At 42.6% G+C, this 23,234-nt stretch overlaps 1 protein-coding gene across 2 annotated transcripts in view; it reads left to right on the forward strand.

Moving 5' to 3' along the window:
• GAK (cyclin G associated kinase) overlaps positions 1 to 23,234 on the forward strand; it is a 124,752-nt gene that overhangs the window by 32,739 nt on the left and 68,779 nt on the right. For both annotated transcript variants that reach the window (XM_019554950.1, XM_019554949.1), the window contains exons 2-10: positions 1,092 to 1,153; positions 3,903 to 3,962; positions 6,921 to 7,035; positions 7,494 to 7,636; positions 13,546 to 13,671; positions 15,031 to 15,120; positions 18,812 to 18,947; positions 19,603 to 19,715; positions 21,837 to 21,945. In XM_019554950.1, coding sequence (XP_019410495.1) covers positions 1,092 to 1,153; positions 3,903 to 3,962; positions 6,921 to 7,035; positions 7,494 to 7,636; positions 13,546 to 13,671; positions 15,031 to 15,120; positions 18,812 to 18,947; positions 19,603 to 19,715; positions 21,837 to 21,945 — 954 coding nt within the window. The remainder of the gene's footprint in view (positions 1 to 1,091; positions 1,154 to 3,902; positions 3,963 to 6,920; positions 7,036 to 7,493; positions 7,637 to 13,545; positions 13,672 to 15,030; positions 15,121 to 18,811; positions 18,948 to 19,602; positions 19,716 to 21,836; positions 21,946 to 23,234) is intronic.

Consider the following 23,234-nt stretch of genomic DNA (forward strand, 5'->3'; position numbering starts at 1 on the left):
GTGGGATGACAGCAAGGTGTTGCTGCCAGCTCTGCTAAAACCCCATGTGCAGATCCAGGAGCTGTGCCCTCCCCACTCTTCCTCCAGAAAAGCTGGGGGAATGATCAGAGAGCTGGGGATCAAATCGGAAGCTCTGGGGCAGTGCACTGTGCCATGCTGCACCCATGCCATGGGGCATCTGCTGTGCAAGTGCTGGGGGGGTGGTGATCTCTGCTGCTCCCCACAGCCCTACACTGTGTGGGAGAGCTCTGCCATGAGTGTCCAGAGGCCCCAGTCGCTGTTCCTGCAGCCTGCGAGTACAAGGCGTTTTTGGTATTGGTGTTTTTATTTCAAGTGCCAGGAGGCTGGGGATGGGCAGTGCAGCCTTGGGGGCTTCTCATGTGGCTCCTCCAGCTGTGCCTGCCTGTACCTCTCACTCCAGGCAGCAGCAGGGCATAGCCCCTGCTCCCGGTGCTGCCGTGCCTGCATCAGGGCTGGGAGCAGGGCCTATGCTCTGCTGCTGCTTGCCAGCCATTCTGGGAGTGACTGGGTGCATGGGATGTAGGCATGGCAGTACTGGGAGCAGGAGGTATGCTCTGTTGCTGCTTGCCCCCCTCTGCCTGGAGCGAGCCTTGCCTGCATTCCACCAATCTGTCCCTCCCCCAACCCCAACAGATTTACAAACTGGAGGCCTCTGACAGCTGCCTGTTTAGTTTATGGCCAAATCTCCAAATTGGCTTAATCTTTTCTGAATCGATTCAGATGCTTCTACTGGTCTCCTGATTTTTTTCAATTTGGATTTGGTCCCCAAACTGAGCCAAATCTCCTCCCAGTAGCCAGTCTGATTCTAAGCTTCACACAGCGCTAGTAGCCAACCCATCTATATTTATGCTGTATAGGGAGGAACTGCTAATGCAACAAGCAGTTGGAGAGAAATTAAAATCTTCTCTAATCCATCTGTAAGGATCCTGGGAAGGTTGGAATGAGCATCTCAAACTACAGTAATGCTATTGTTTATATTTATTGCTAACAGGGAAATAAAAAATAATCATGCACTCATTTACTTGGTTGAAATAGTACATTTTAACTAGCATTCATGTCTGTTCTTGCAGGTGGGTTTGCTTTTGTTTATGAAGCTCAAGATCTTGGGAGTGGCAAAGATTATGCTTTGAAGGTAACATTTGGTTTATATCATTCTAATGGTAGAAATATTTGCTTTATCACCTAATACATTGGTATGCAGCAAAATGTCAATTATTGGAAATCAAACATTTTTAATAACTTTATCCATTGCTCATTGGCCCAGTTGACTTTTATTGACTTTCTCTGCCGTGTAAATGAATATTTGAATATTATGATGAAGATGGTTAACAAGTGTGTTGGCACTTTATGGCAGTTTGCCTAGTTGTGATGGAGTTTCCTGAGCTGAGTGCTGTGAAATAGTCCTGGTAACTTGATAGGAAAAACGTATGATGATGTATCACTTGTCTGTATATAGTGGGCTATGATAGCACATAATGATGCTTCTAGAAGTCAGCTTTCTTTCACGATGGCTAATGCTGTATGGCAGTCCATTTCAGTTTGTAAATATTGTGACCTAAATTAGAAAAAGGCCATGTAAGGATTTTCTAGATGACTCTTTTGATGCTGTCCCTGTTTATCTACCTGGGTATCCTTCAGAAAAAAATTGAGACTGATACTGTACCTGAGGAAAATGATGAAGCACAGCTTGAAATTATATGCATTTTCCCTTACTTTGCAACCTGCACAAGACCTGGAAGCTCTCCAAGAGAAACTGTTTGGACTTGGAGCTAGATCTGGCAAATGTAATATAGTGATTAGGGCCAAGTTCCTCTGTATCAAGAGTAAGACTAAGTACTTAGGAGTAACATAGGTCAGGGCCTTGATATACAGCAAGTTTGGGCAGCTCCTGGAACTCTTAATACTTGGATTGCCTGTACTTTAACACCTTAAACTCATTTTAAGTGCACATTATGCAGCTCAAAGTGTTGTGTTTTTTTTTTGAGCCACTCCATTCTGATTCATCCAGCTTGTGTTACACTAAGGTGCAGCTATGCTAGGCTTGTGGCTGCCTGTGTTCTCTGTCCTGCAGAATAGGCAAGGAAGGGTTAAACTGCAGAGGTGGCAGTGGGGCTGCTGCTGCTCTAAGCCAGCCCAGCAGCAGCACAGACTAGGCAGGCACTTCAGCCCTTCCCTGCTTGCTCCCCTGAGACAGACAGTGCAAGCAGCTTCAAGTAATGCCCTGGTGGTGAGGAGGCAGGGGGAGCCCCAGGGCTGGAGCAGAGAAACATAGTGGGGAACCCAGGAGGGCAGGGGAGAAACCTGGAATGTGAGTTGGGATTCTTAACTTTCAGTCCTCCAGGCCCATGTTGGCCTAAAGTGATTTTGCTCCAAGGTTGAGCTGGCACTAACTCATCAATAGGGACCTAGTGAAATGTTGTGATTTCCCGCCGCCGCCCAACAGAAACCATGGTTTTGGGCAGACTCTGTACTTCTAGTAGGCTCCTGGGTGGGGGTGGGGGGATTTCCAAAAATAAAAATAAAATTTTTGGCTCCTTCTGCATGTCCTTGTGGCTACTGTCCTGGAGGTTAATGGAGCTTCTAGCATGGCAAAATGGCTGCTGCCCCCACCCCTCTCTGCTGATTGGCTGTAAAGGCTGTCTGTCATGGCACAGTTGTATGATGGACAGCCCTCACAGCCAATCAGCAGCAAGGGCCAGGGCTATATGACAGCTGTCAGCCAAATAGGTGGTCAGCAGTGGGACTACCGGGGCTCCTCTGTCAGTCAGGTGTAGGGGGCTCTCCACGCTCGGCCCATGAAGAGGGCTGCCAGCCCTGCTGTCTGCCCACAGAATTGGCCAGCAGCTGTGTTGCGTTCCCTACCCATCAACGTTACTGCAGCTCACAACATAAGATGCAACAAGGCCCTAACTCAAACAATAATGTAATGAGCACTTCAAGGTAAGGAAGCAAACTATGCTGCTTCGTATATTTGTTTATGGACAAGAGATTAAGTGGACAGGAAGAAGTCTGGTTCAGTGGGCTGGATAAGCAGTGCCCTGGCTGGGCAGGCAGTTTAGGGGACATGTCCTGGTTTTGACCTGGCTGGGGGAAGGCCACTAAGGGGGCATGCCCTGGCCCCAACCTGGCTGGGGGGTGGTCCCACAAAGGGGATGTATGCTCAAGTCCAAACCAGCTGTCTAGGGGATGGGGACATGGCTCGGCCCAGACCTGGCTGTGCTGGAAGACGGTTGTGGCCTGGTTCCAATCTGCCCAATGAGGCTTGGGATTTTGGCAGCAGGGAGGGGGTGGTCATTGTTCCCTGCCACCAAATTTCTTGGTGTTTGGGGAGCCCCGTGGACCAGATTCAAAGGCTCCACAGGCTACACTTGACCCATGGGCCAGATCCTGAGCACCCTTGCAATAGACCAGGTGTTCCCAAACTGGTACATGTACCCCTGGGGGTACACGGGACATTTCTGTGGGGTATGCAGGAGAAATTGTGCAATGGAGGATTTACTTTTCATTATGATTGGCATTTAAGGGGTTAAAATATAAAACATGTGCTGGCAACTGGTAAATCTGGAAGGGGGTACACCATAAGAAAAAGTTTGGGAACCTCCACAGTAGGCCAAGTACGATCCTGCAGTGTTCAAAAGTTATGCTTGTGAAGAGAGGGTATGGATGAACCTAAAGACGGGTGACAAATATGCTGCCCCTTGTGTTAGTGGTAACGTTTCCAGTCTGCTGACCCAAGCCAGCCTTGACCATTGCTCACTGATCTCTAGTCTTCAGGGTTTTTTAGTAGTGGTTTATGTAGTGCACTATCCCTGCAATATTGCAAGTATCATTTGTTTCTTGTCCAATCCATTTACAGTGTTCTCTCTTTTTTTTGTTGTCAGAGACTGTTGTCCAATGAAGAAGAAAAGAACAAAGCCATCATCCAAGAAGTTTGTTTTATGGTATCCTTTTTAATGGGATAAATTTCAGTAATTTTAAAATATGACTAATATTAAAACATCTTCAAGGATTAAAATGACTACACTATAATTTTAGGTCTTTATGAACCATTTCTAAAAGACTGAAAAGAACTTTGAAAACATCAGTTTCTGGCTTTTCTTTAGAAAATTCTTGCTATTTTAATTTTGTTCCAAGGAAGTGGAATTTGCTGTAGGGTTTGAGTGCCAGTTTGCCTCTTTAAAAATCATTTTAGTATTTACATGGCTGCTTTTCTGTTTGCCATGTCTGGCAAGAAATGAGAACTCTGGTTCTTAAAATAAGAATTGGGTTTCTAAGCATATTGAAAGATTCTTCCCCCCACCTCCCTTCGCAAAAGACTTCTGGAAATTGTCCTGACTATATCTGATTGACTATTAAGTCTAGCAGGAGCAGTTTACATTGTTCCTTTCCAGCCCTTCTATCTCCTTAGCAGCCCTGTGTGGCAGTGAGGCTGTAGCTCAGTGTCCATGCCAATTCTGCTCTGGGCTCTGTGACTGGAGTGATATAAATTCCAGAGTACAAGCAGACTCCAGCTAACTTTATGCAAATGGCTAAACAGCTGATAAATGCTGGTGTTTTTTACTTTACCAATCCAGAGCTTAAACCTGAGTTGTGAGCAACAAGATAAAAGTTCTTGTCTCTGATATCTCTGCTACTCTGCTCCTTTTTTTTTTATTTATAATTATTTAAGTATAGGTTAACCTCTTAGCAACTTTATCTTGGCATCAGTTTAAGTTGGAGTACAAAAAAAAAAAAAAGAAAAGATGCAAGTTTCAAACTGGTTTTTAAAACACTACTTGCCTCTGTTTACTACTCCTCTCTATGACATACTGGAAATACTTTTGCCAAGAGTGGCAGAATAGTCTCAAGGTTAGCCTTCTGTGGCCCATCTGCATTTAGGCACATGCATTAAAGAATAGATTATAGATTGAATGTTGCTTCTTGCCTGAACAGTAACAGTGTCTAAACTAAAATGCTGTGATGTATGGAATGAAAAACAGTGGTTTGTTAAATTACTCCACTGAAATTCTATAATCCCCATCTTGTCCTTCTCAAGTTTCATAATTGATTTTGGTCTCTTAAACTACTTCCTTCCCCCACTCTCATCCCTTTGCCAATACTTACAGCTCCTAACACCTATGGACTAGTTTTAGACCACATCTGCCCAGTACTGGTTACTGTACAAGCACAAAAAGGCAGATTGCAAACTCCGCAATGGGGCTAAATAATATGTTTGCTTTTGGCCTTGTGCTCTACCTGAACCTTAAGCCTTTTTAAAAAAAAAAAAAAATTTGAACTGATTTATCTCATTAAGCATTTGTTTATAGTTGTAGCTTCACTTGTGGGTCAAATAAATAAATAACCAAAACAGCTCATAACTTCAGTTGTGAGCCTTTTTTCTACCTGGTAAAGGAAGTGGTGAAGGTGGGACCCTAACAGAATTGTGTATACACTGATTGTAAGACAGTTGGGCAAAATGATCCTCTTAATTACCCGGTAAGGCCACTTGTACATGTGATGGGGGTTTAGTCCCCTAAATAGAAATGGTCGGTTTTTAATTGCAGTGATTAAAAAATAAAAACCACCACTTCAATTTAGGGGCTTCTGTCACCATTGCTGCCCAGGGGGTGCTGCTGCTGTGGATGGAAGGTCTGGGGTGCCCTGCAGCTCAGGGCATACTGGCAGCTTGTCCCCTGGCCATGGGAGAGGTGGGTGGGCTCCACAAGGGGTGGCGGGGTGGAGGATCGGACCCCTTGCCATGGGCTTGGGGAAGAGTTGGATCTGGTGGGTTCTGCCTGGTGAGCTGGGGCAGCACCCACACAGCTAGCACCCCTCCCCAAGAGGTGCTGAAGGGAAGGACTGCCCCACCCCACCCCACCCCACCCCACCCCTGCAGCTCAGGGGCTGTGCGGCCCAGTGGTAGCTCCTTCAGGCAGGCTTTGCTGGGGGAATGGGATGGGTGGGGAGGTGGCAAGGGGCCTGATTTTCCTACCCACCTTTCCTGCATCTGGTGGTGGGAGGGGTGAGCTGTTGGTGGGCTCTGAGCTGTAGGGGGGGCCTGGACTTCCCCTCCATAGTGGCGCCCCCTGGGGCTACCCGGGCAGGTGGCTAGCTGGTGGGTGCTGCCCCAGCTCACACAGGCAGCATTCAGTCTGATCCAACTGTTCCCTGAGCCCAAGCTGGGGCAGCACCTGCCCACTAGCAACCTGCCTGGGTGGCTCCAGGGGACACTACCACCATGGAAGAAGGGCTTGGGGCCTGCCACCCCTCCGGGGCAGCCTGCCCCCCCCCAACGATAGGAGACATGGGCAAGCTACAGGGGCATGGGGGGGTGGGGGGATCAATCTGCTTCTCCTACAGCAGGGGTGGAAAGGGGCAAGCTATTGCAGGCTAGAACATTACAAATAGCTACATTGCAAAATAAACTACATGTGCATGTGGACGTGGCTTAGTTTGCATGGTAGCAACCTCATTTAAATTTGTAAAAAAACAAAAAAAACAAAACCAAAAACCTGCATGTGTACAGTAGGATGCAGTTAAACTGCAAAAATGGCCAGTTTTTTGTCACGTGTACAAGCACGCCCTAAACAAGGTAGTCTAACTTTTAACTTTAAATGCTTCATCTAATATGCTATACTTGTCAAGAGAAAAGCTGTATCTAAATTGGGATTTGGATCTGATTTCCCCCCACCCCCAGCCAATAGTCATAGTTTTTATTTATTTTTACTTTTGGTGACCTGCCTTTTTATCTCAACATCTGTTCAAATGAGATGCTGATTCATCTCTTTGCATTACATACAAATTACTTTGTCTTCATGTATGACCTAACATTTCAAATCCATGAAAGCTGCAAGCTGCTTGTGCCTGATTGCATGAAGGAGTTCTCTAACAAGTTTTTTCCTTCAACAAATTTTCCTCAGAAAAAGCTTTCAGGTCATCCCAACGTTGTCCAGTTCTGTTCTGCTGCATCTATAGGAAAAGAAGAATCGGATACTGGGCAGGCTGAATTTCTTCTGCTCACTGAGCTATGTAAAGGTAAAACTTCTATGTTTTTGAGTACTATGGATTATCCTAAGAACTTGTTCACTTATATTGTATATACCAAGTACTGAACAAAAAAATAGTGTGACGCTTTAGTTTTCAAGGAACAGCAAAACAACACTTAATTTTGCCTGCAAACTCTGCTTGCAAAATGGTGGTGTAGAACAGACTCCAGTTAATGAAGGAGCAGTTCTTGCAAACTTCTTACTTTGAAGGCATTCATAGCTTTTTGACCTGTAAGAGCATTGAAGACCATCTTGTGTCTCTTTCCTGTAGGGGTAAGTGTTAAAAATCAGCCTGGAATTTATCTATATAAAATCTATTAAAATGTAGGGTTTAAAATGCGACTTAATAAACCTTTGTCACATTTACTCTCCTGATATTCTATATGGTAACTTTTCAGAACTTGAAATAGCTACATGCTAATATGAATTGGTTTTTCTCTTCTACAGGGCAGCTGGTAGACTTCTTAAAGAAAGCAGAATGCAAAGGGCTTATTTCATGTGATACTGTTCTGAAGATATTTTATCAGACCTGCAGAGCAGTGCAGCATATGCATAAACAAAAACCCCCTATTATTCATAGGGATTTAAAGGTACAGTATAGAATTTAAATAATTACTTTTTTTCGAGTATAGTAGGAGCATGCCAGCTTGGGGTTATACATAATATGAAACATCTTGAAATGCAGCACATGCTATTTTGTCAAGAATACTGTTTGAGAATGAAGCCTTGCTTTATATGGCTTACTACTTAGGCAGCATCTGTTGTTAATATTTTGTGCTAAAATACTTGTTGACATTTCCTGTTTAGACTACTAAAAGGCAGTTGAAACCTTGTGGTTTTTGCTTTTCTTCTCTGAAGTTAATTGGAGCTCTTTTTTACGGAGTTGGTGTATGTTCCTGAAATTTAATTCGGTTTATTTCTGGTGGTAAGCAGAGAATGGTGTTGGCATGTACCATATTCACTCAAATGTTGGGCAACTTCCCAATAATTAGATTCGATATATGGCACATTTTGTAAATTTGTTATCATATTCCAGGTATAAAATCTAATTATTGGAGGTTTGCTTTGAATTTGTCCCCCTCCCACTACTATAGCAGGGAAGACCAATCTGGGAGAGATCAGGTGGCCCTTTTGCTCCCCTGCCAACTTCTGCTGTAACCCCCTTCTACCCCTTACAGTAAGACCCTGCTCTCCCTGGGCACATGGAAATAAGGCAAACGGAGTTGGAAATAAATTCCTGTAGTAATGTGCTAGTTCATGCAGAATTGATTTAATTTTACCTTTTTTTTTAAATTGCTTCAAATTTTAGCACAGGCACTCCATAAACACACTCTTAAACAGCAGTTTTGTACCTACTTGCATCTAGTACAAACTATCCAACTATGCATGATATTAGTCCAAAGCCAAAAAGCTTATGATATAGTTGATTGGGCTGGGCCCCAGCAGAGTTAGTGTTTTAAGTCATGGTGAACCCCATAGCTCAGCACTGCTTTGTGTGGTATGTGCGGGTGCGCATGTGCACATACTCCTGATCACATTCCCCCCTCTCCAGGGAAAGGCCGGTGTTCATAACCATGGCAATCTGTAGTGTAAAAATCTTGTGAAGGTAACAGGATTTCTTTCTTTAAATTTAAATTCATAAGCATTTATATCAGTGTTTCCTATAAATTTTTTTTTTTTCCTTCTTTCACGTGCGTGTGAAAGAGAATATCACATCCTCCTACTTGAACATGGAATGTGCTTTTCTTGGGAAGGAACAAACTGAACATCTGTTTGCAGTATAGGCTATGTGAAGCATCTTAACAGGCTATCAAAGGCTTTGATTTTTAGTGGTGCATCGCAGATTGCATGTCAGTACAATCTAGTTGACTTAAGTCATGCTGAGAGAAGAGCGTGGCCAGATCCAGGATTTTGGAAGGGAAAGTGTGGAAGCAGTGAACTGTGCTGCAAGGGCTGCTGTACCCAGGCTTGCAGCCTCCCCACAACAAGTGGAGGAGCAGCAGTGGTGGATTTAATCCTTTGAATCAGGTAAGCATCTTTTCTGCCCCTTCCCTTCTCTGTGCTCAATGGCACACTTCCTCCCCTCCAATTCTTCCCCTTCCCTGGCTGCTGCCCAGAAGAGCCAGGGGCTGGGGAGGCTCCGGAGCCAGTTCTGCCCAACTGCAGCTAGTCTGCATGTGGAGTCAGGTTTGGCAAAGACGGTGGTGGTGGCAGTGGGTGGATTTCCTTCCCCTGCACCTGTTCCTTGGCTATAATGGACCTGAGCAGGGAGGTGAGACCTGCCTACTGCTGATACTGTCCCTGACTGAGCCTGCCTCTGCTTGGAGCTGGGCTGGAGCAGGTAAGAGCAGCTCTGGAGCCCCTGCCCCTGCACCCAGGACACTTGGAGAGTGCAGCAGCAGTTCGCAGGAAGGGAAGGGGCTGCTGAGCACAGAGAAGGGGAGGTGGAAATTTTTTTACTCGTTTTTGAGACTTATTCCTGGCTACTACTCCTGATGTATGGTAGACTTAAAGGGAGAGGGTGTCCAGGCTGTTGCAGAGCACCACTCCCTCCTCCTCTTCCCCCACCCTCTCAGTCCTCACAGAGAAAAAGATATGTTATTCAATCTGAGGTAAATTTTCCTGGTGCAAATTGTCTAGAGTAATTTTTGTACCGGTAGCTAAAACCTCAGTGTACAGAAGCTTGTGGAACATAAGGTAACAAAATAGGAAAGGTCTCCTCTAACAGTCAGCTTTAAAAGTGTTTTCAGCACCCACCCTTTTTGAATAACCCTTTTCACAAAATTGTTCTAGACTGAGTTGAAATGAATACTGTAATCTGATTAAAAGTCAGTCTGAGGGAAATGTCTCTGGCACAGATTCAGTCAGAGAGGGGGAAAAAGCTGGTTTCATGTTACTATAGCTGCAGAAGGGGAGAGGACTTTTACATAGCCTGAGAGGGCAAGATCCTGATCTTTGCTGCAAGGGACAGTGACTTCATTATAGTGATGTGGGAAGGTGTGTTCCTTGATGATTTTGCTCATCTCCCTGCCTTTTCCACAAAGCTTTATTTAGATCAACAGAGGAGAAGACTCTTACCAGTATGCATATAGCTTCTGAGCCAAGTCATTTTATTGTTCTTTAGTTTAAACCCATATACAATGAAACTTGTCCAAGAGGAAATTGCAGCAGACTGGAAAAAGTTCTGGTTTAGACGGGTTTCTTTTTCATATGGGAAGCAGAGGCACCTGTTTTCCCTGGCTCTATGATGCCTTTCTGCTGGGCAGGCTCTCAAGAAACATTTGTCCCCTGCTTGGTATGGCTGATTTAGCAGGACTGGGGGGATGTTTATTAGGATGTTGGGGCCAGTGGCATTGCAGTTTTGCTGACTGCTGCGACCTGCTGCTTGCTACTTTGGCTGGGGACCAGGGCATCCATAGTGCTACCTAGACTGCTAGAGCACAGGAAAGAGGACCCCCTCACTCCCCAGTGGTTCTGCTTGCTACTTCCTTGCCTGCTAGAATGCCTGGGGATGGTCTCCATTGGGTAGCAAGGGTAAGGGGGCTCCCTGAAAAGTGGTAGCACTCCCTCATCCATTTACAACTTGAGTAGCAGTGGGAATAGGGCAACAGGACTGCCTCTTCCAATCCCTGCTGCTGCCTGCAAGTCTTTAAAGGCTATGCTGGAAGCTGTGAGAGTAAGAAGCTGCTGTTTGGTCCTGGGGCTGCTGGCATGCCCTTTAAATTTTCTGGCATGCTAATATTTTGAGACTGAGGAGGTGCTTCTTAGTCCAGCAAGCAGGAGCAGCTTTTTGGAGTGCCCTGCAGGACAGTGAAACCTGTTTAAGAAGTGGGGGTGGTGCTGCTGAAAACACTTTTACAGCTGATTGTTAGAGGAGACATTTCCCATTTTGCTACCTGTAAAAGCTGGAAGCCTGTCAAATTTCCTTTGTTTCAATGTTAATTTTTGGTTTATACTGGCTAAAAACACTTCATTCCGTTAGCCATGCCAGGACCACAGACATCTTTTGGCTTGAGTAGGTTTCCTGATTTAACGGTTTTTAATCTTAGACAAATTTATCTGTATGTTTTTGTTTTTCACTCTTTTTTTTTTTAAATGTTGCTTTGCCTTTTAAGTGTAGCTTCTTCAGAGAAGATGATAATTTAAAAAAAAAAAAAAGCAGGAATTTGAAGATACAGGGATGCCTAAACGCTTTAGTATATTGCAGCTTTTAGCAGGCTAAACTTTGCGCACTGTCTGTCAGTTGTTTCCTTCTTGTCAGAATGATTAGGTTCATTTTCTTTCCCTTTGAATCTTGTCAGTAGCTAATGGTTATGTGAAAATTCAAGAACTGTAATGAAGAACCAATTATGGAGTGCCTTGTAAATAGTCTTGTGGTTTTGATGCTTGAAGCCTATCTGAAACATACTTGCAACATCTCCAAAATTGGGGAGGGCAGTTGCTGCTCTGGAGTGTGCAGCAGCTATTGCATTGTTACATGTGCATGATCCCATTGCAATACAAGTGAGCTAAATGTGACCCTGTCTTGAACCTGGATGAAGGAGGGTTAAATTTTGAGTGATTTTATTTTATTTATTTATTTATTTTTGCTAGGATTGTATTGTTACAAGCCCAGCAAAGTTCTTGCAGGTGTGACAGTACAGCATATAACACCTTCTGCATGCTCTCAACAGGAGCAGCTCCCCATCCCATTTTGAAGCCTTTACAACAACTGTATGCTTATCCTTGCACTGAGTTAGTTTGTCCTTTGTCACATGGAGACAAATGAGTCAGTTTGTGGCTTAGGAAATAGTTTTCTTGGGAATTAAATTTGAGTTTTTAAAATTTCCTTTGGATTTAGTTTTTAAAGGCATAGGACAAATCCCCTCAATTTGCCTGTTCTATGTAAATCTTCAGAAGATCCGGGCTACTTCGGTCATCCTTTTCCATGAGGTGGAGATCATTCATGATCCCACGTAAAGTATTCAAGATGGGGGCTGAACCAGAGGAATTATTCTGTTTGTTGTGGGGTTGGTGTTGTAGCAGGTTAAAGCAAGCAAGGTCTGTGTCTGGCTTTGAGTACTAAAGTTTTGGGATTATATTGCAACTGTAGAAATCCTTGTTTCAGATCCTTAAGGTATGCGTTCCAGTTAGTGGGATCAAAGGAGATGTGGTTGTAACAGAGAACTTGACTGTAGATGATGGATTGAGCTGTTTGTTTAGGATGAAAACTGGTGGAACGAAAGTAGCTGCAGTGACTGGTGGATTTCTGATGCACTTTTGGTGGTGATGATGTGGTCACTGCAGACTGTCACCATGGTATCTAGGAAGTTCGATGGTTGTGGGGGTGGAGTTGATAAAATCTTGTTGAAATTTCTCTAGAGATTCTTTCCCATGTCATCAGTGTAACTTGGGTATATCAGGGGGTTGAGAGGGCAGCTGCTGAGGAAATGGGCTTCAAGGTCTATCATAAATATATTGGCATGTTGGGGAGCTATATGTATGCCCATGGCAATGTCTTCTGTGGATATAGGGAGTCCTCAAACCTGAAATTGTCCTTGCACAACTAAGCAGGAGAGTGCAGTGGAAAAAAGTGGTATCCTTGCTGGGGAATAATGTTCTTAAGGCTTGTTTTATAATTCATCCTTATAGGGGGGAGGATATTGGTGTGCAGAGATGTGACATCCGTGGTAGCTAATATGATTGCTGGAAGCTTGTCAACTAACAAATGTGTCCATCAACAATATAAGAGCTATTAATGAGATGAGGGTTGTAGCTCAGGAATGCAACTTCCATCAGCCTACTTCTGTTGCATCAACAGATACAACTCCACATGGTACAAGATACAGTGATAAAGATGCTCATGCTTTGAGGCTAATTGCAATGCAGGAAGATGAGACTGTGGGAGATGTGCAACATTTAATATTTTGAATAAATATTTGTGGCACTTGCAGTTAGCATAGACTGCCCTTGAGGTTTTCTCTAGCTTTTAAGTGGTGCTGCTGATGAGACTAAATGTTAAATGCATTTTCTTTCAGGACAAGCAGTGAAAATTCCGTTTCATGGCGCTCTAATTTTGTTTAGTCCAACTTTCTTCTAATATTATGTTTTGTGTGACTTTTTTTTTTTTTGTAGTTCTTTGCCCAGGTATTTTGCACTGAATTCTGGAAAACACCAACATTTTTAACTTTTACAAAATTGAATATAATTCAGGAAAAACTATATAACAATGAGTTACTTAGCTGGTTTTCATTAGTTTTTTATTCTCTGCTGTGCCTTAGATTTGGTCCTTAGGTCAGTCATGTATACTTGCACTGCGTTTAGGGTTCCTCTTCCACAAGATGAGGATGCCACCTACCATGCATTATTAAATTTTCAGATGCTTTGAGATCTTTGTTCCTGTAAGCACAAATGTTTCTTAAAGACTTGCCATTTAATCGTTTTATGAATCTGTGCCCTTCTGAGGCATGTAATAGGCTTTTATAAATGTAACATCTTATCAATTTCCCTCCATTTGCAGGTGGAAAACTTGCTGATTAGTAACCAAGGAACAATTAAGCTGTGTGACTTTGGCAGTGCTACAACAGTAGCGTATTATCCTGACTACAGCTGGTCTGCACAAAAGAGAGCAGTAGTTGAAGAAGAGGTGAGAAACTTAACATGTAATTAGTTTTAAAATGTTGGTTTACTATTGCATGCTTGCTTTTGTCACTAAACCTGAGTAGATGTTTTATAATGGCTCTAAGACAACCAAAGGTCCTTTGGATTTCAAATTTGATTAAAACAACTCACTTATTAGCTTAGGTTGTACCTACTGCTTTTTCCCCTACCTGAAGAAAAATGTACTTTGTGCTTAAAAGCTAGTATAAGATCTCTACCCATACAGTATCTGCTGTTCTAATGCAGAGAAATAAAAAAGTATGCAACTTTGAAGTTCTGATCTCTCATTAAAAGAGAGAAAGTATTAACTCATTTCCTGCTTGTATGTTAATTTACAATCTCTGAAAAAAGGCATAAAGTTATTTTGTACTGGAGTGATTTTTTTTTTTTTACTACGTCAGCTGCTAAACTAATGTAAGGCCCCTAACATTTGATTTGGGTGATTGTGTGAAAAGCAGTAAGGTCTGCTTCATAGACTTGACTGTGCTATGTTTCTGTACTCCCAGAACAGCTATAATTAGTGATAGTACTTTTCCCGACTTCTGTAAAATGTGTTTTTGTAACTTGTCTGATTTATAGCACATTGTATCATTTTGCCTTGGGAGGGATGTACGATAAATCAACTGGAGCCGTTTGGGTCATTAGAAGTACAAGATGAAGTTTAAAATCTACAGACTTATCAGTGGGCATTCAGGTTGACAGCATTAAATTCTTTATCTGGCCCTGAAAACAAGTGGAATGATCTTTCTTTATTTCCATTCCTCCCCCTCCCCCTTTGGAATTCAGGACTTAGAGCCACCTGCCAACTTTCTGAGAACAAATGTTTGTGCTCTGCAGTTGGCTAATGTTTCTTGCTTAAGGTAGTGACAAGAGGAACAAAGAGTCCCTTTTTCCAGGAGGGTTTTCAGGGTATGATTATGGGCTTATTTGGTCTACACTTACACCCTGTATAAAACACTTAGTGAATACTAAAGAGTGTCTTTTGAGACGAGTTATCCTGCTTTGTAATTGGAATAAGCTACTAAGTGTCCACACCAGGGGTTAGTACATAGTAACTAGTGCTCGGTAAATCCAGTGTCTACTAACTTCCCCAAGTAGATGAGTAAAAATGTGAATCCCAGAGTCTTTACACTGAGGTACAAAGGTCTTGTACCAATATTGTGAGATTCAAAGCAAAGGGTCCTAGGCTGGTAAATATTTACCAGACTCCCTTTAGAAGTTAAATGGACTCCCTTTCTTTGCATTCGTTTCAGCAAAATGTAATTTGAAAGCTATTTCCTTAGTTATAAAGTTCTACTGCACTATTTGAGGCTCTTCCTCAAGAAACTGTGTTTTGTGTTTGCAGATTACGAGGAACACAACTCCGATGTACAGGACTCCAGAAATGATCGACTTGTATTCAAACTTTCCAATTGGTGAAAAACAGGATATATGGGTAGGGACTTTCATTTATCTTTGTGTTTTAATACCATCTGCTGGAGAGTGTATTTGAATAGTTGGTATATTTAGTCTCACATCATATTTGAATGTGTTAGTCACTGCTGTAATGTGAAGTGCAGACTGCAGCTTAATTGTTTGCATTATTCTAATATAGACGTGGTTGGCTTTATTTGAAGTCTGGCTGACAAACAGCCAATCAGAGTGTGAAGAAGCATTTGGACAGGTGGTGGTAAAGGGCTGCCATGATGGCAGGGACGTGGGGGATGGAGTGGGGGGGTGAGTTGGGTTGTGGGATGCTTGGAGTCCAGGCAGCTCATCCAGGGGCACGGAGGGGGAGGGCTCTGCCACTGTGTAGGCGGAGGCCTGGAGGAGCATATGCCCCCTGGATCTGTGTGCAGGGTAGAGGCGGGCTGCCGCTGGGGGCCTGGCTCTGTGCCCCAGTGTCCCAGGAGCAGTGTGATGCCACATGCCTTCCACATGCTGACTGCACCACATCCTCTGCCTGCCCAGTGGCAGCAGGCACATAACGTTGTACCACTCTGAAGGCAGCAAGACACAGGGCCCAACCTGCAGTAGCATCCTACCTAAACCCCGCACTCGCATCAAGGAGGTCATCCATCCCTTGCCCCGCATCCCTGGACTTCAGCTACCTGGGCTCCAAGCATCCCATGCCCCCCACCCATTCCACTGCAACAGACTTACCTGCCTGGGGGGAAAGGACAGGGTTGCGTGCATGGGAGGAGGGGGGTGCGCACATGTGCTAAGCCCCTCCCCCTCCCCCCAGTAATATTTTCTCCCTCCACATGCAGGAGGGTGAGGGGGAGTGAAGTGAATTGAGGGTTAAGAATATACCACAATGCCTACCTGCTTCTCTTTTTTAGCTTGATTTTGTCCTCTGGTCCAGCTGTGGCTGTTTAGTGGATGGGGTGAAAAGTGGTCTCAGAAGTAAATATATGCTGAACAATTGAAGTTTACCTAAAACCAACTTGGAGGAATCTATCTGACAGCATTAGCCTCAGGGAAACTTCCAGAGTTGTGATGCTGTAAGCACTCTGTGAGGAAAAAGCTCTTCTGCCCTGGGTTCAATATCTTGCATGGGCACTGCATGACATCGTGGCCACAATGGCACTCCAATTCTAATGTGGCATGAATTTCAGATTTCTGCATGTTACATTCTTCTTTATGATGCTTCCCCTTCGTAGGTCAGCATGATGTAGCTGACCTGTGCAGGATAGAAACTTAAACACAGGATTTATTAGAACTGCTCTTGAATCCTAATTGAAACAGAGACTTGCCTGCCTGGCAACACTCAAGAGTTGACTATAATTAAAGAAGTAAATGTAAAGGAGTCACTGTGTCCATATGCTCTGCATTCAAGTGGGATTTAATTCAGTTTGGCTTAATACATTTCCAAAATCAGGTAACTTTTTAATTCTAAAACAAACTATCTGCACAAGAATTTAATGCAGACTAATTTGCTTTAAAAACTACACTAGATTAATTTTTCCTAATTGTATATGATGAGATTTGGATACCTGCCAAAACTTGTTACAATTATCAGACTTCTTCACAGTAACATTACTGCAGCAGTCCTAAGCAATGCCTTGGAAATAGACCAGTTCACTTTCAGAACTGGAGTGAAGCAAGAATGTGTGATTGCATCAACGGTATTTTCCATCTGTACCAGAGCTATTGTAGCTCTCATCGCTGATTAAACTTCTGGAGTCGGCATCCAGTATCACATGGATGGGAATCTCTTTAACTTCAACTAGTTATGTTCCAAAACCAAGATACCCAACACCTCCATTACTAATCTTCACTATGCTGACACTTGTCATATGTACCCACTTAATTGAAGAGTTCAGTTCATTCTTGATTGCTTTGTTGAAGTGTATGAAATGGTTCAACTCATTGTCAACTTCATGAAGACTAAGATTCTTTACCAATCTATTCCAAACCAACTAGCTGTTCCTCCACACACTGAAGTTAGAGGGCAATTTTTGGAGAACATTGAGCATTCCCCTACCTGGGTAGCTACTTTTTCCCAAGAAGTAATAAATGATAATATTCAACACTGGATAAAATTTGCTGGGGCTGCTTTTTGGTGTCTTCAAAATGGTGTCTTTAATCATAACATCAGTACCATTATTGTAATAATGTAAATCCTTGTATAGCTGAAGCTTTGCAGTGAAGAAAATCAGCTGCTAGGAAACTCTAAAATTTAAAACTTGAAGGTTTTAATTGGGAGAAAAAATTCTAGCAAAGCTTAAATTGAAAAAGCAGTCAGCACAATAAGAAAATAGGGCTGGCAGGGACCTCACAAGGTACAGGGTTCTCTCAATTTTATGCAGGTTCTTTATATGTGAATTAGCTCTTATGCAATGAGCATATTTAGACCCATAATTTGTTATATGCGAAGTAAATCCACTCTGTGGGGGGAGGGGAAAGGGCCATGGCCCCACTCCAGCCCTGGGTGCCTGCAACTGCTGGGCTGCCCTGTGCTCTGCCTGTCCCCACTCACCTCTGCTCCTGGGCTGCGCCATGCCCTGGTGCAGGGAGCTGGTGTCGGCTGCTCCTGGAGCCGTTCCAGCAGGGGCATTTGTGTGTGTCCAACCTGGTCTTGAAAATTATCCAGGGGTGGAGATTCTCCAAGTAGCCTTTTCCAAGTGCTTTGTCAGAAATTTCCTCCTAATCTCCAATCTAATAAGTCTTGCCCCTTGTTGACACAGGTGTGTGTCTGTGTGTCTCTCTAATCCCCCTTCAGGTATTTAAAGACTTAATAAATTCCCCCTGGCCATTCCTTAGTAACCTCAAGAAGAAACTCTTGTTCTTTCAGCCTGTCCTTGCATATCATGCTTCCCAGGCTTCCAGTCACTTTTTTTTTTTTTCTTTTGTGCTGGACTTCCCAATCTGTCCACATTCTCCTTGAAGTGTAGGGCCTAACACTGGATACAGTCCTCCAGGTGAGGCCTCAGCACTGCTGAGGCTGAGTGGACAAATCACTTCCCTTGATTTGCAAATGACATTCCTGTTAGTACAGCCCAGTGTACGGTTAGCTTTTATTGCAAGAAGAGCATGCCCACTATAACACAGAAGTCCTTCACTGTAATACTGTAGCCTAGCCAGTTGTTTCCTCTGTTTGTATTTGTGCATGTGCATGTAATTATTCTGTCCCAAGTGTAGGACTTTGCACTTGTCCTTGAATTTCATTTAGTCTATTGCAGACTATTTCTCCAGTGTATCCAGGTCATTCTGGATCCTAGCCTCGCCCTCCATAGTGTTTGCAACTCCACCCAACTTGGTGTCATCTGCTTTATCGTATCCAAATCATTGATGATAATGTTAAACAATACTGGACCCAGGGTAGACTCTTAAGGAACCCCACTTTATACCTCACAACATGTATGCTGATAAAATCTCTTAAACACTTTTTGTTTGTATGCTAGCTCGACTGGTTGCTGATAAGCTTCCATCTTATAGAGAACCTGGAAAATTTAAATTTTTTACAAAACAGGGAGTTATACATCTCCTATATCTAAAGCCCTGAAGTTAAAGCAATGTACAGTTGAAAGAAGTCATTTGAGCTTTGTAACAGCTCTGCCTATCATCTAATCAGCTTCATGTTTAAAATTTCAGCTAAGTCTTCAGTGCCTGAATGAACCATTTTTTGTTTTCTTGCTGTGTAGGCCTTGGGCTGTATCCTGTACTTATTGTGCTTTAGGCAACATCCATTTGAAGATGGAGCCAAGCTTCGCATAGTCAATGGGAAATACTCCATTCCTCAGACTGATACTCGATACACTGTGTTCCATGATCTCATTTGTAAGTCTACATTTTTTTTAACTTAATTTTGAATGTTTTGTGGGCACTTGTATCTTGTTCAGAAAACTGTTAGGCACCTGGAAATAAAGCAGTAAGGACTTCCCTGTTGAATGCAGGTGGGCTTCATAAATCATATGGTTGTGTTTGAAAATGTTTTTTAACTATTTGAATTGTTTTCATCTGAGTTTAAAACTTGCTATTGGTGGGTTTTTTTGTTTTAAGAATTGGCTGTTGGAATCTTGGAGAAGAGCAGCTTCCAATGCCATCAATGAATATGGTTTTAAGATGTGGATGAAGTGACTAGAAACACTTAGCGCTTTCATTCATTCAAGTTTCTTAAAGATTTTTTTTTAAACCTTTTTATTTAAAATTTCAATATGTGATTAATTCACTGCAAGTAATGGTCACAATTCTGATTTAACTTTGTTTAGTTCAAAGGACCTTATTGTCTTGTTTTCCTTTTTTTTTAATTCTTATGTACAATGGAGAAATTAGTTTCTTAGGAGAATGACAGTTGGGCATAGACTGGATTTCACCACAGGTTCCCTGTGTAATAGATCATGCTGAACTTAAGACCTCTGTGGTACAGGTCTTGGCAGCTAATACAACATACCTTTTTGGTGCTTAGAATGTCTAAATTGTTGCTGTTGTGTAGGTTCAGCTTTGAAGGTAAATCCAGAGGAGAGATTGTCAATCACTGAGCTGGTGAATCAATTGCAAGAAATAGCAGCTGCTAGGAATGTAAATCCAAAATCTCCAATTACAGAGGTAAGGGGGTACCATTGGGAGATGCACACTTTTTTTTTTCCCCCTGTTTAGATCAATGAAGGCTTAAAAACAGTTCTCAAAGCAGTTAGCTGACACAACTTTAGGGTTTTTAGGTGTGTTAAGTACAGTTGGAAATTCAATAGGGTTTGGATGTAAAACTCACTTAAACTCCTTGAAAATCTCAGCCTCAGCATTCAGATGCTTTAAAAGTAGACTGTTAGTGGCTTTTTCTTGTTATCAGACTCTCAGAAGCTGCTTAATTTCAAATCATTTTTTCAGTAGGAACATGTTCAGTTTGGCACGTTCAGTTGACTCAGATTTTGAGTTGAGGAAGAAAACATGTAGTGCGTGGGTGTGAATTGAGGTTCTGTCAATGCAAACCTCCGTAGGTATGTAATAGAGCATTTAAGCTAACACCCCTATTGCAAGCCTTGCTTGTTTTAGTGTCTTAAATTGGTGCAAAAGGGTTATTTCTTTAGTTTAGCTTGAATGAATGAGCAGAAGGTTTTAAGAAATCCCCTTTAATTTTGCACTTCAAGTGAAATTGGTGTGACTTGGCATCCCCTGGATTGTTGAATTTTCTGCTGTTGCTTGTAAGGTTTAGCAAAAGCATAATTTACAGCCAGTCTTTTTGGCAGATGTACCACTCTAATCACCCTCCACTGCCTGATCTGCTGCTCTCTGTGCTGCTTTTCCTGTGCTCCCTACCCAGTTTTGCTCCTGTGCTGTCTGCTGTATCTGTCCCTGTCCTTTTCCAGTTTAGCGAGCCAAACACTAAGGCTGCCTGTGCTGAAGGTTAGCCACCCCCTCATTTATACAACTTAGGCTGCAAACAGATGTCACCTTTGTGCTGCCATAAAAATTGTGCCACAAAACTTAAGTAAACAGATGTTTTGGCCCTCTGTCATGCTGCAGACAATGACCCTAGTTCATAATTTGTACTGCCTTTTTGTGGCTGACCTGTTTATTGTGGAAACTTCTGTGGCTTCAGGAGCCCAATCCTGTTGGGCAATGCCCCCAGGTGCATAAGCATGATATATACACCATGGGAATCCCCTGCAGGTGATTCCAGGGACCTTTGTCTACAAATGAGGAGGGGGAAATTTTCATTGGCAGCGTTTCTTGTTGTTGTGCCCTTAGGAATCCTTTGCAGACAGAATCCCCTAATGTGCATATCATGCTGCTGCACTCTGGGTTGGAATATGGTCTTTGAACACAGAAGGGGAAATCCCTATGGGAGGTCACCCCTCTGTTCTTGCAGATGTATACTGGGGTATCCTCTGAAGGGCTGGGTTCCCTTGTACTGTGACTGAGGGGGCGAGGGAGGAGGGGTATACCTGCAAGTGGACCATTTTCCCCCACGGTTGTGGCACAGTTGGTTTGTGCTCCAAAGATGATGTCTGTTTCCAGCCTTGGTCTTTCTTTTATATTCTGCATGAATGTCATTCATGCCTACTCTAACATAAAATAACTTACTTCAGATTAAAATTTGATTTTTATTACTGTTGCCCTGAGGAGCAACTGTTCCTCCTCATTTTAAAGCCTCCCTGAATATGTTTTTTTTTTTTTTCATATCCTGATGCATTGCCTTTTATTTCTCAAGTCTTTTGCTGGAACCCTTGCTGTCATCAGGATCTTGCTAGATGGCTGGGTTACTTGCCTGCCTACTTACAGGTTAAAGGAATTTTTCTGAATGGACAGTTTACAGCTTATGGACAGCTTAAAAAAATGAAGAGTTGTTGATGGAGACTTTTTGGAGACCTAGACAAGTGCCTAATGTAGTAGCATATGGAATGTGGGCAATATGTTTCTGCAGGAGGAAAAAAGTAGTCTTGCTAATAGAACTACAAGGAGTAACAGGATATACCTGGAACTATGTGAATAATAACAGGATATACCTGAACAGTGACAAATAGACGGTCATAATTCAAAAGCCATAGAATATTGCCTCTCTTCTTTGTGATGCAAAGAATGCATCTCCAATTTCTTTTAGTAGTTTAAATGGCAACATTAGACTCAGTGATGAACAATATTCAGCTACCATTTTGCAAAATATTATTAAATAATGCAGTTTGTATGTAAAAGTTCAAAAAATATTCTAATGGATATGAATCTCTGCAGCTCTTAGAGCAAAATGGAGGCTATGGAAACAATGCTCAACCTCGACTGTCTACAAACTCAGTGTTGCAGAGCTCTAAACCTGCAGGACAACTCAATGTGTACAATGCAGGTATGTACTAGAGAGGCTGCCTCTTTCAGATGCCCTAAAATGCATACTGTTTGTTGCATGTGAAAACAAACTTTGAGTTGGTGAAGCATGAAATAGTCTTTAGCAGACATGTGAACCTCTGAGTGATCTGTTAAATATCTTGCTTCATAAAAATTAAAAGAATTAACTTTAGCCTAAGTTTCTAGCAAGTTTTGAATATTGCTTGTGAAGAGTGTAATTTTCTGAATTTATTCCTTTTTTAGACTTTTTTTTAAAAGCTGACAATATGAATTTTCTCCTAAATTCTTGTTGGGTAAGAGAAGACTTGACTTAGTTTGTCAATTTTTATGCAGTAGTTGACATTTGGGCACATCTACATGTGTGCTTTAATGTGCATTAGTCTATTTTACTGCACATTAAAGCATCACTGAAAACATGGGGCATTTTTACATGTGCTTTGAGCTGTGGTGCCAGGCACTTTAATTACGAAGCCGTGCTAATTAAGTGTCCACACGTCACATGCATGACTGTCCCCATACTGAAAAAATGCCAGTGGAGTGCTTTGAAATAAAGCTCATCAAATGTGTTTTAGTTCAAAGTGCCCTACTGCCATTTTTTCAGCACGGGGGATGCATGTGGACACCGATGCGCATGATGTGAAAGGCTGCTGGAGCGCATCAATTTCCATGCTCCAATAGACTTAATTAATCAAGTGTGCTCCAGTGCACTGGATTTCTAGTGCGCTGGAGCAGGCTCCCCACATATCTGTAGGAGCCCATGCTTTTTAGTTGATGTGCATTAAAATAGGCTGATGTGCATTAAGTGTCTCTCTTAAAAACCATGCTCTTTAGTTAATGCGCATTTAGACAAACTAACGCTCATTTTCTTAGTACCTCAGAATGGAAGTACTAGATTTAATGTTAATTAACTGAAGCATGTTAATGCATGTGTAGACATTCCCATTGAGTATCAGTTGCTGACATATGGAAGAAAACAATTTGAGTAAGTCATTTTCATAAAACTGCAGTTTATTTATGTATACAAAGAACATCAGAGCTTTTTAAAAAAAAAATACTCATTACAGCAAAATTTAATAAAATAATCAGTTGGAATATACAGTAAGCACAAACATAAATTGTGTTGAGGGTAATCTTACCCAAACTCAAATGGAAACTTCTATTTTAAAAGTATTCTACAAGTACTAGTACTCTATGCGGCACTAGTCAGGCCGCAGCTGGAGTACTGCGTCCAGTTCTGGGTACTGCACTTCAAGAGGGATGTGGACAACATGGAGAGGGTCCAGAGGAGGG

The sequence above is a fragment of the Crocodylus porosus genome, unplaced genomic scaffold, assembly GCF_001723895.1.
Source record: "Crocodylus porosus isolate Cpor-Errol unplaced genomic scaffold, CroPor_comp1, whole genome shotgun sequence".
Taxonomy (NCBI): Eukaryota; Metazoa; Chordata; order Crocodylia; family Crocodylidae; genus Crocodylus; species Crocodylus porosus.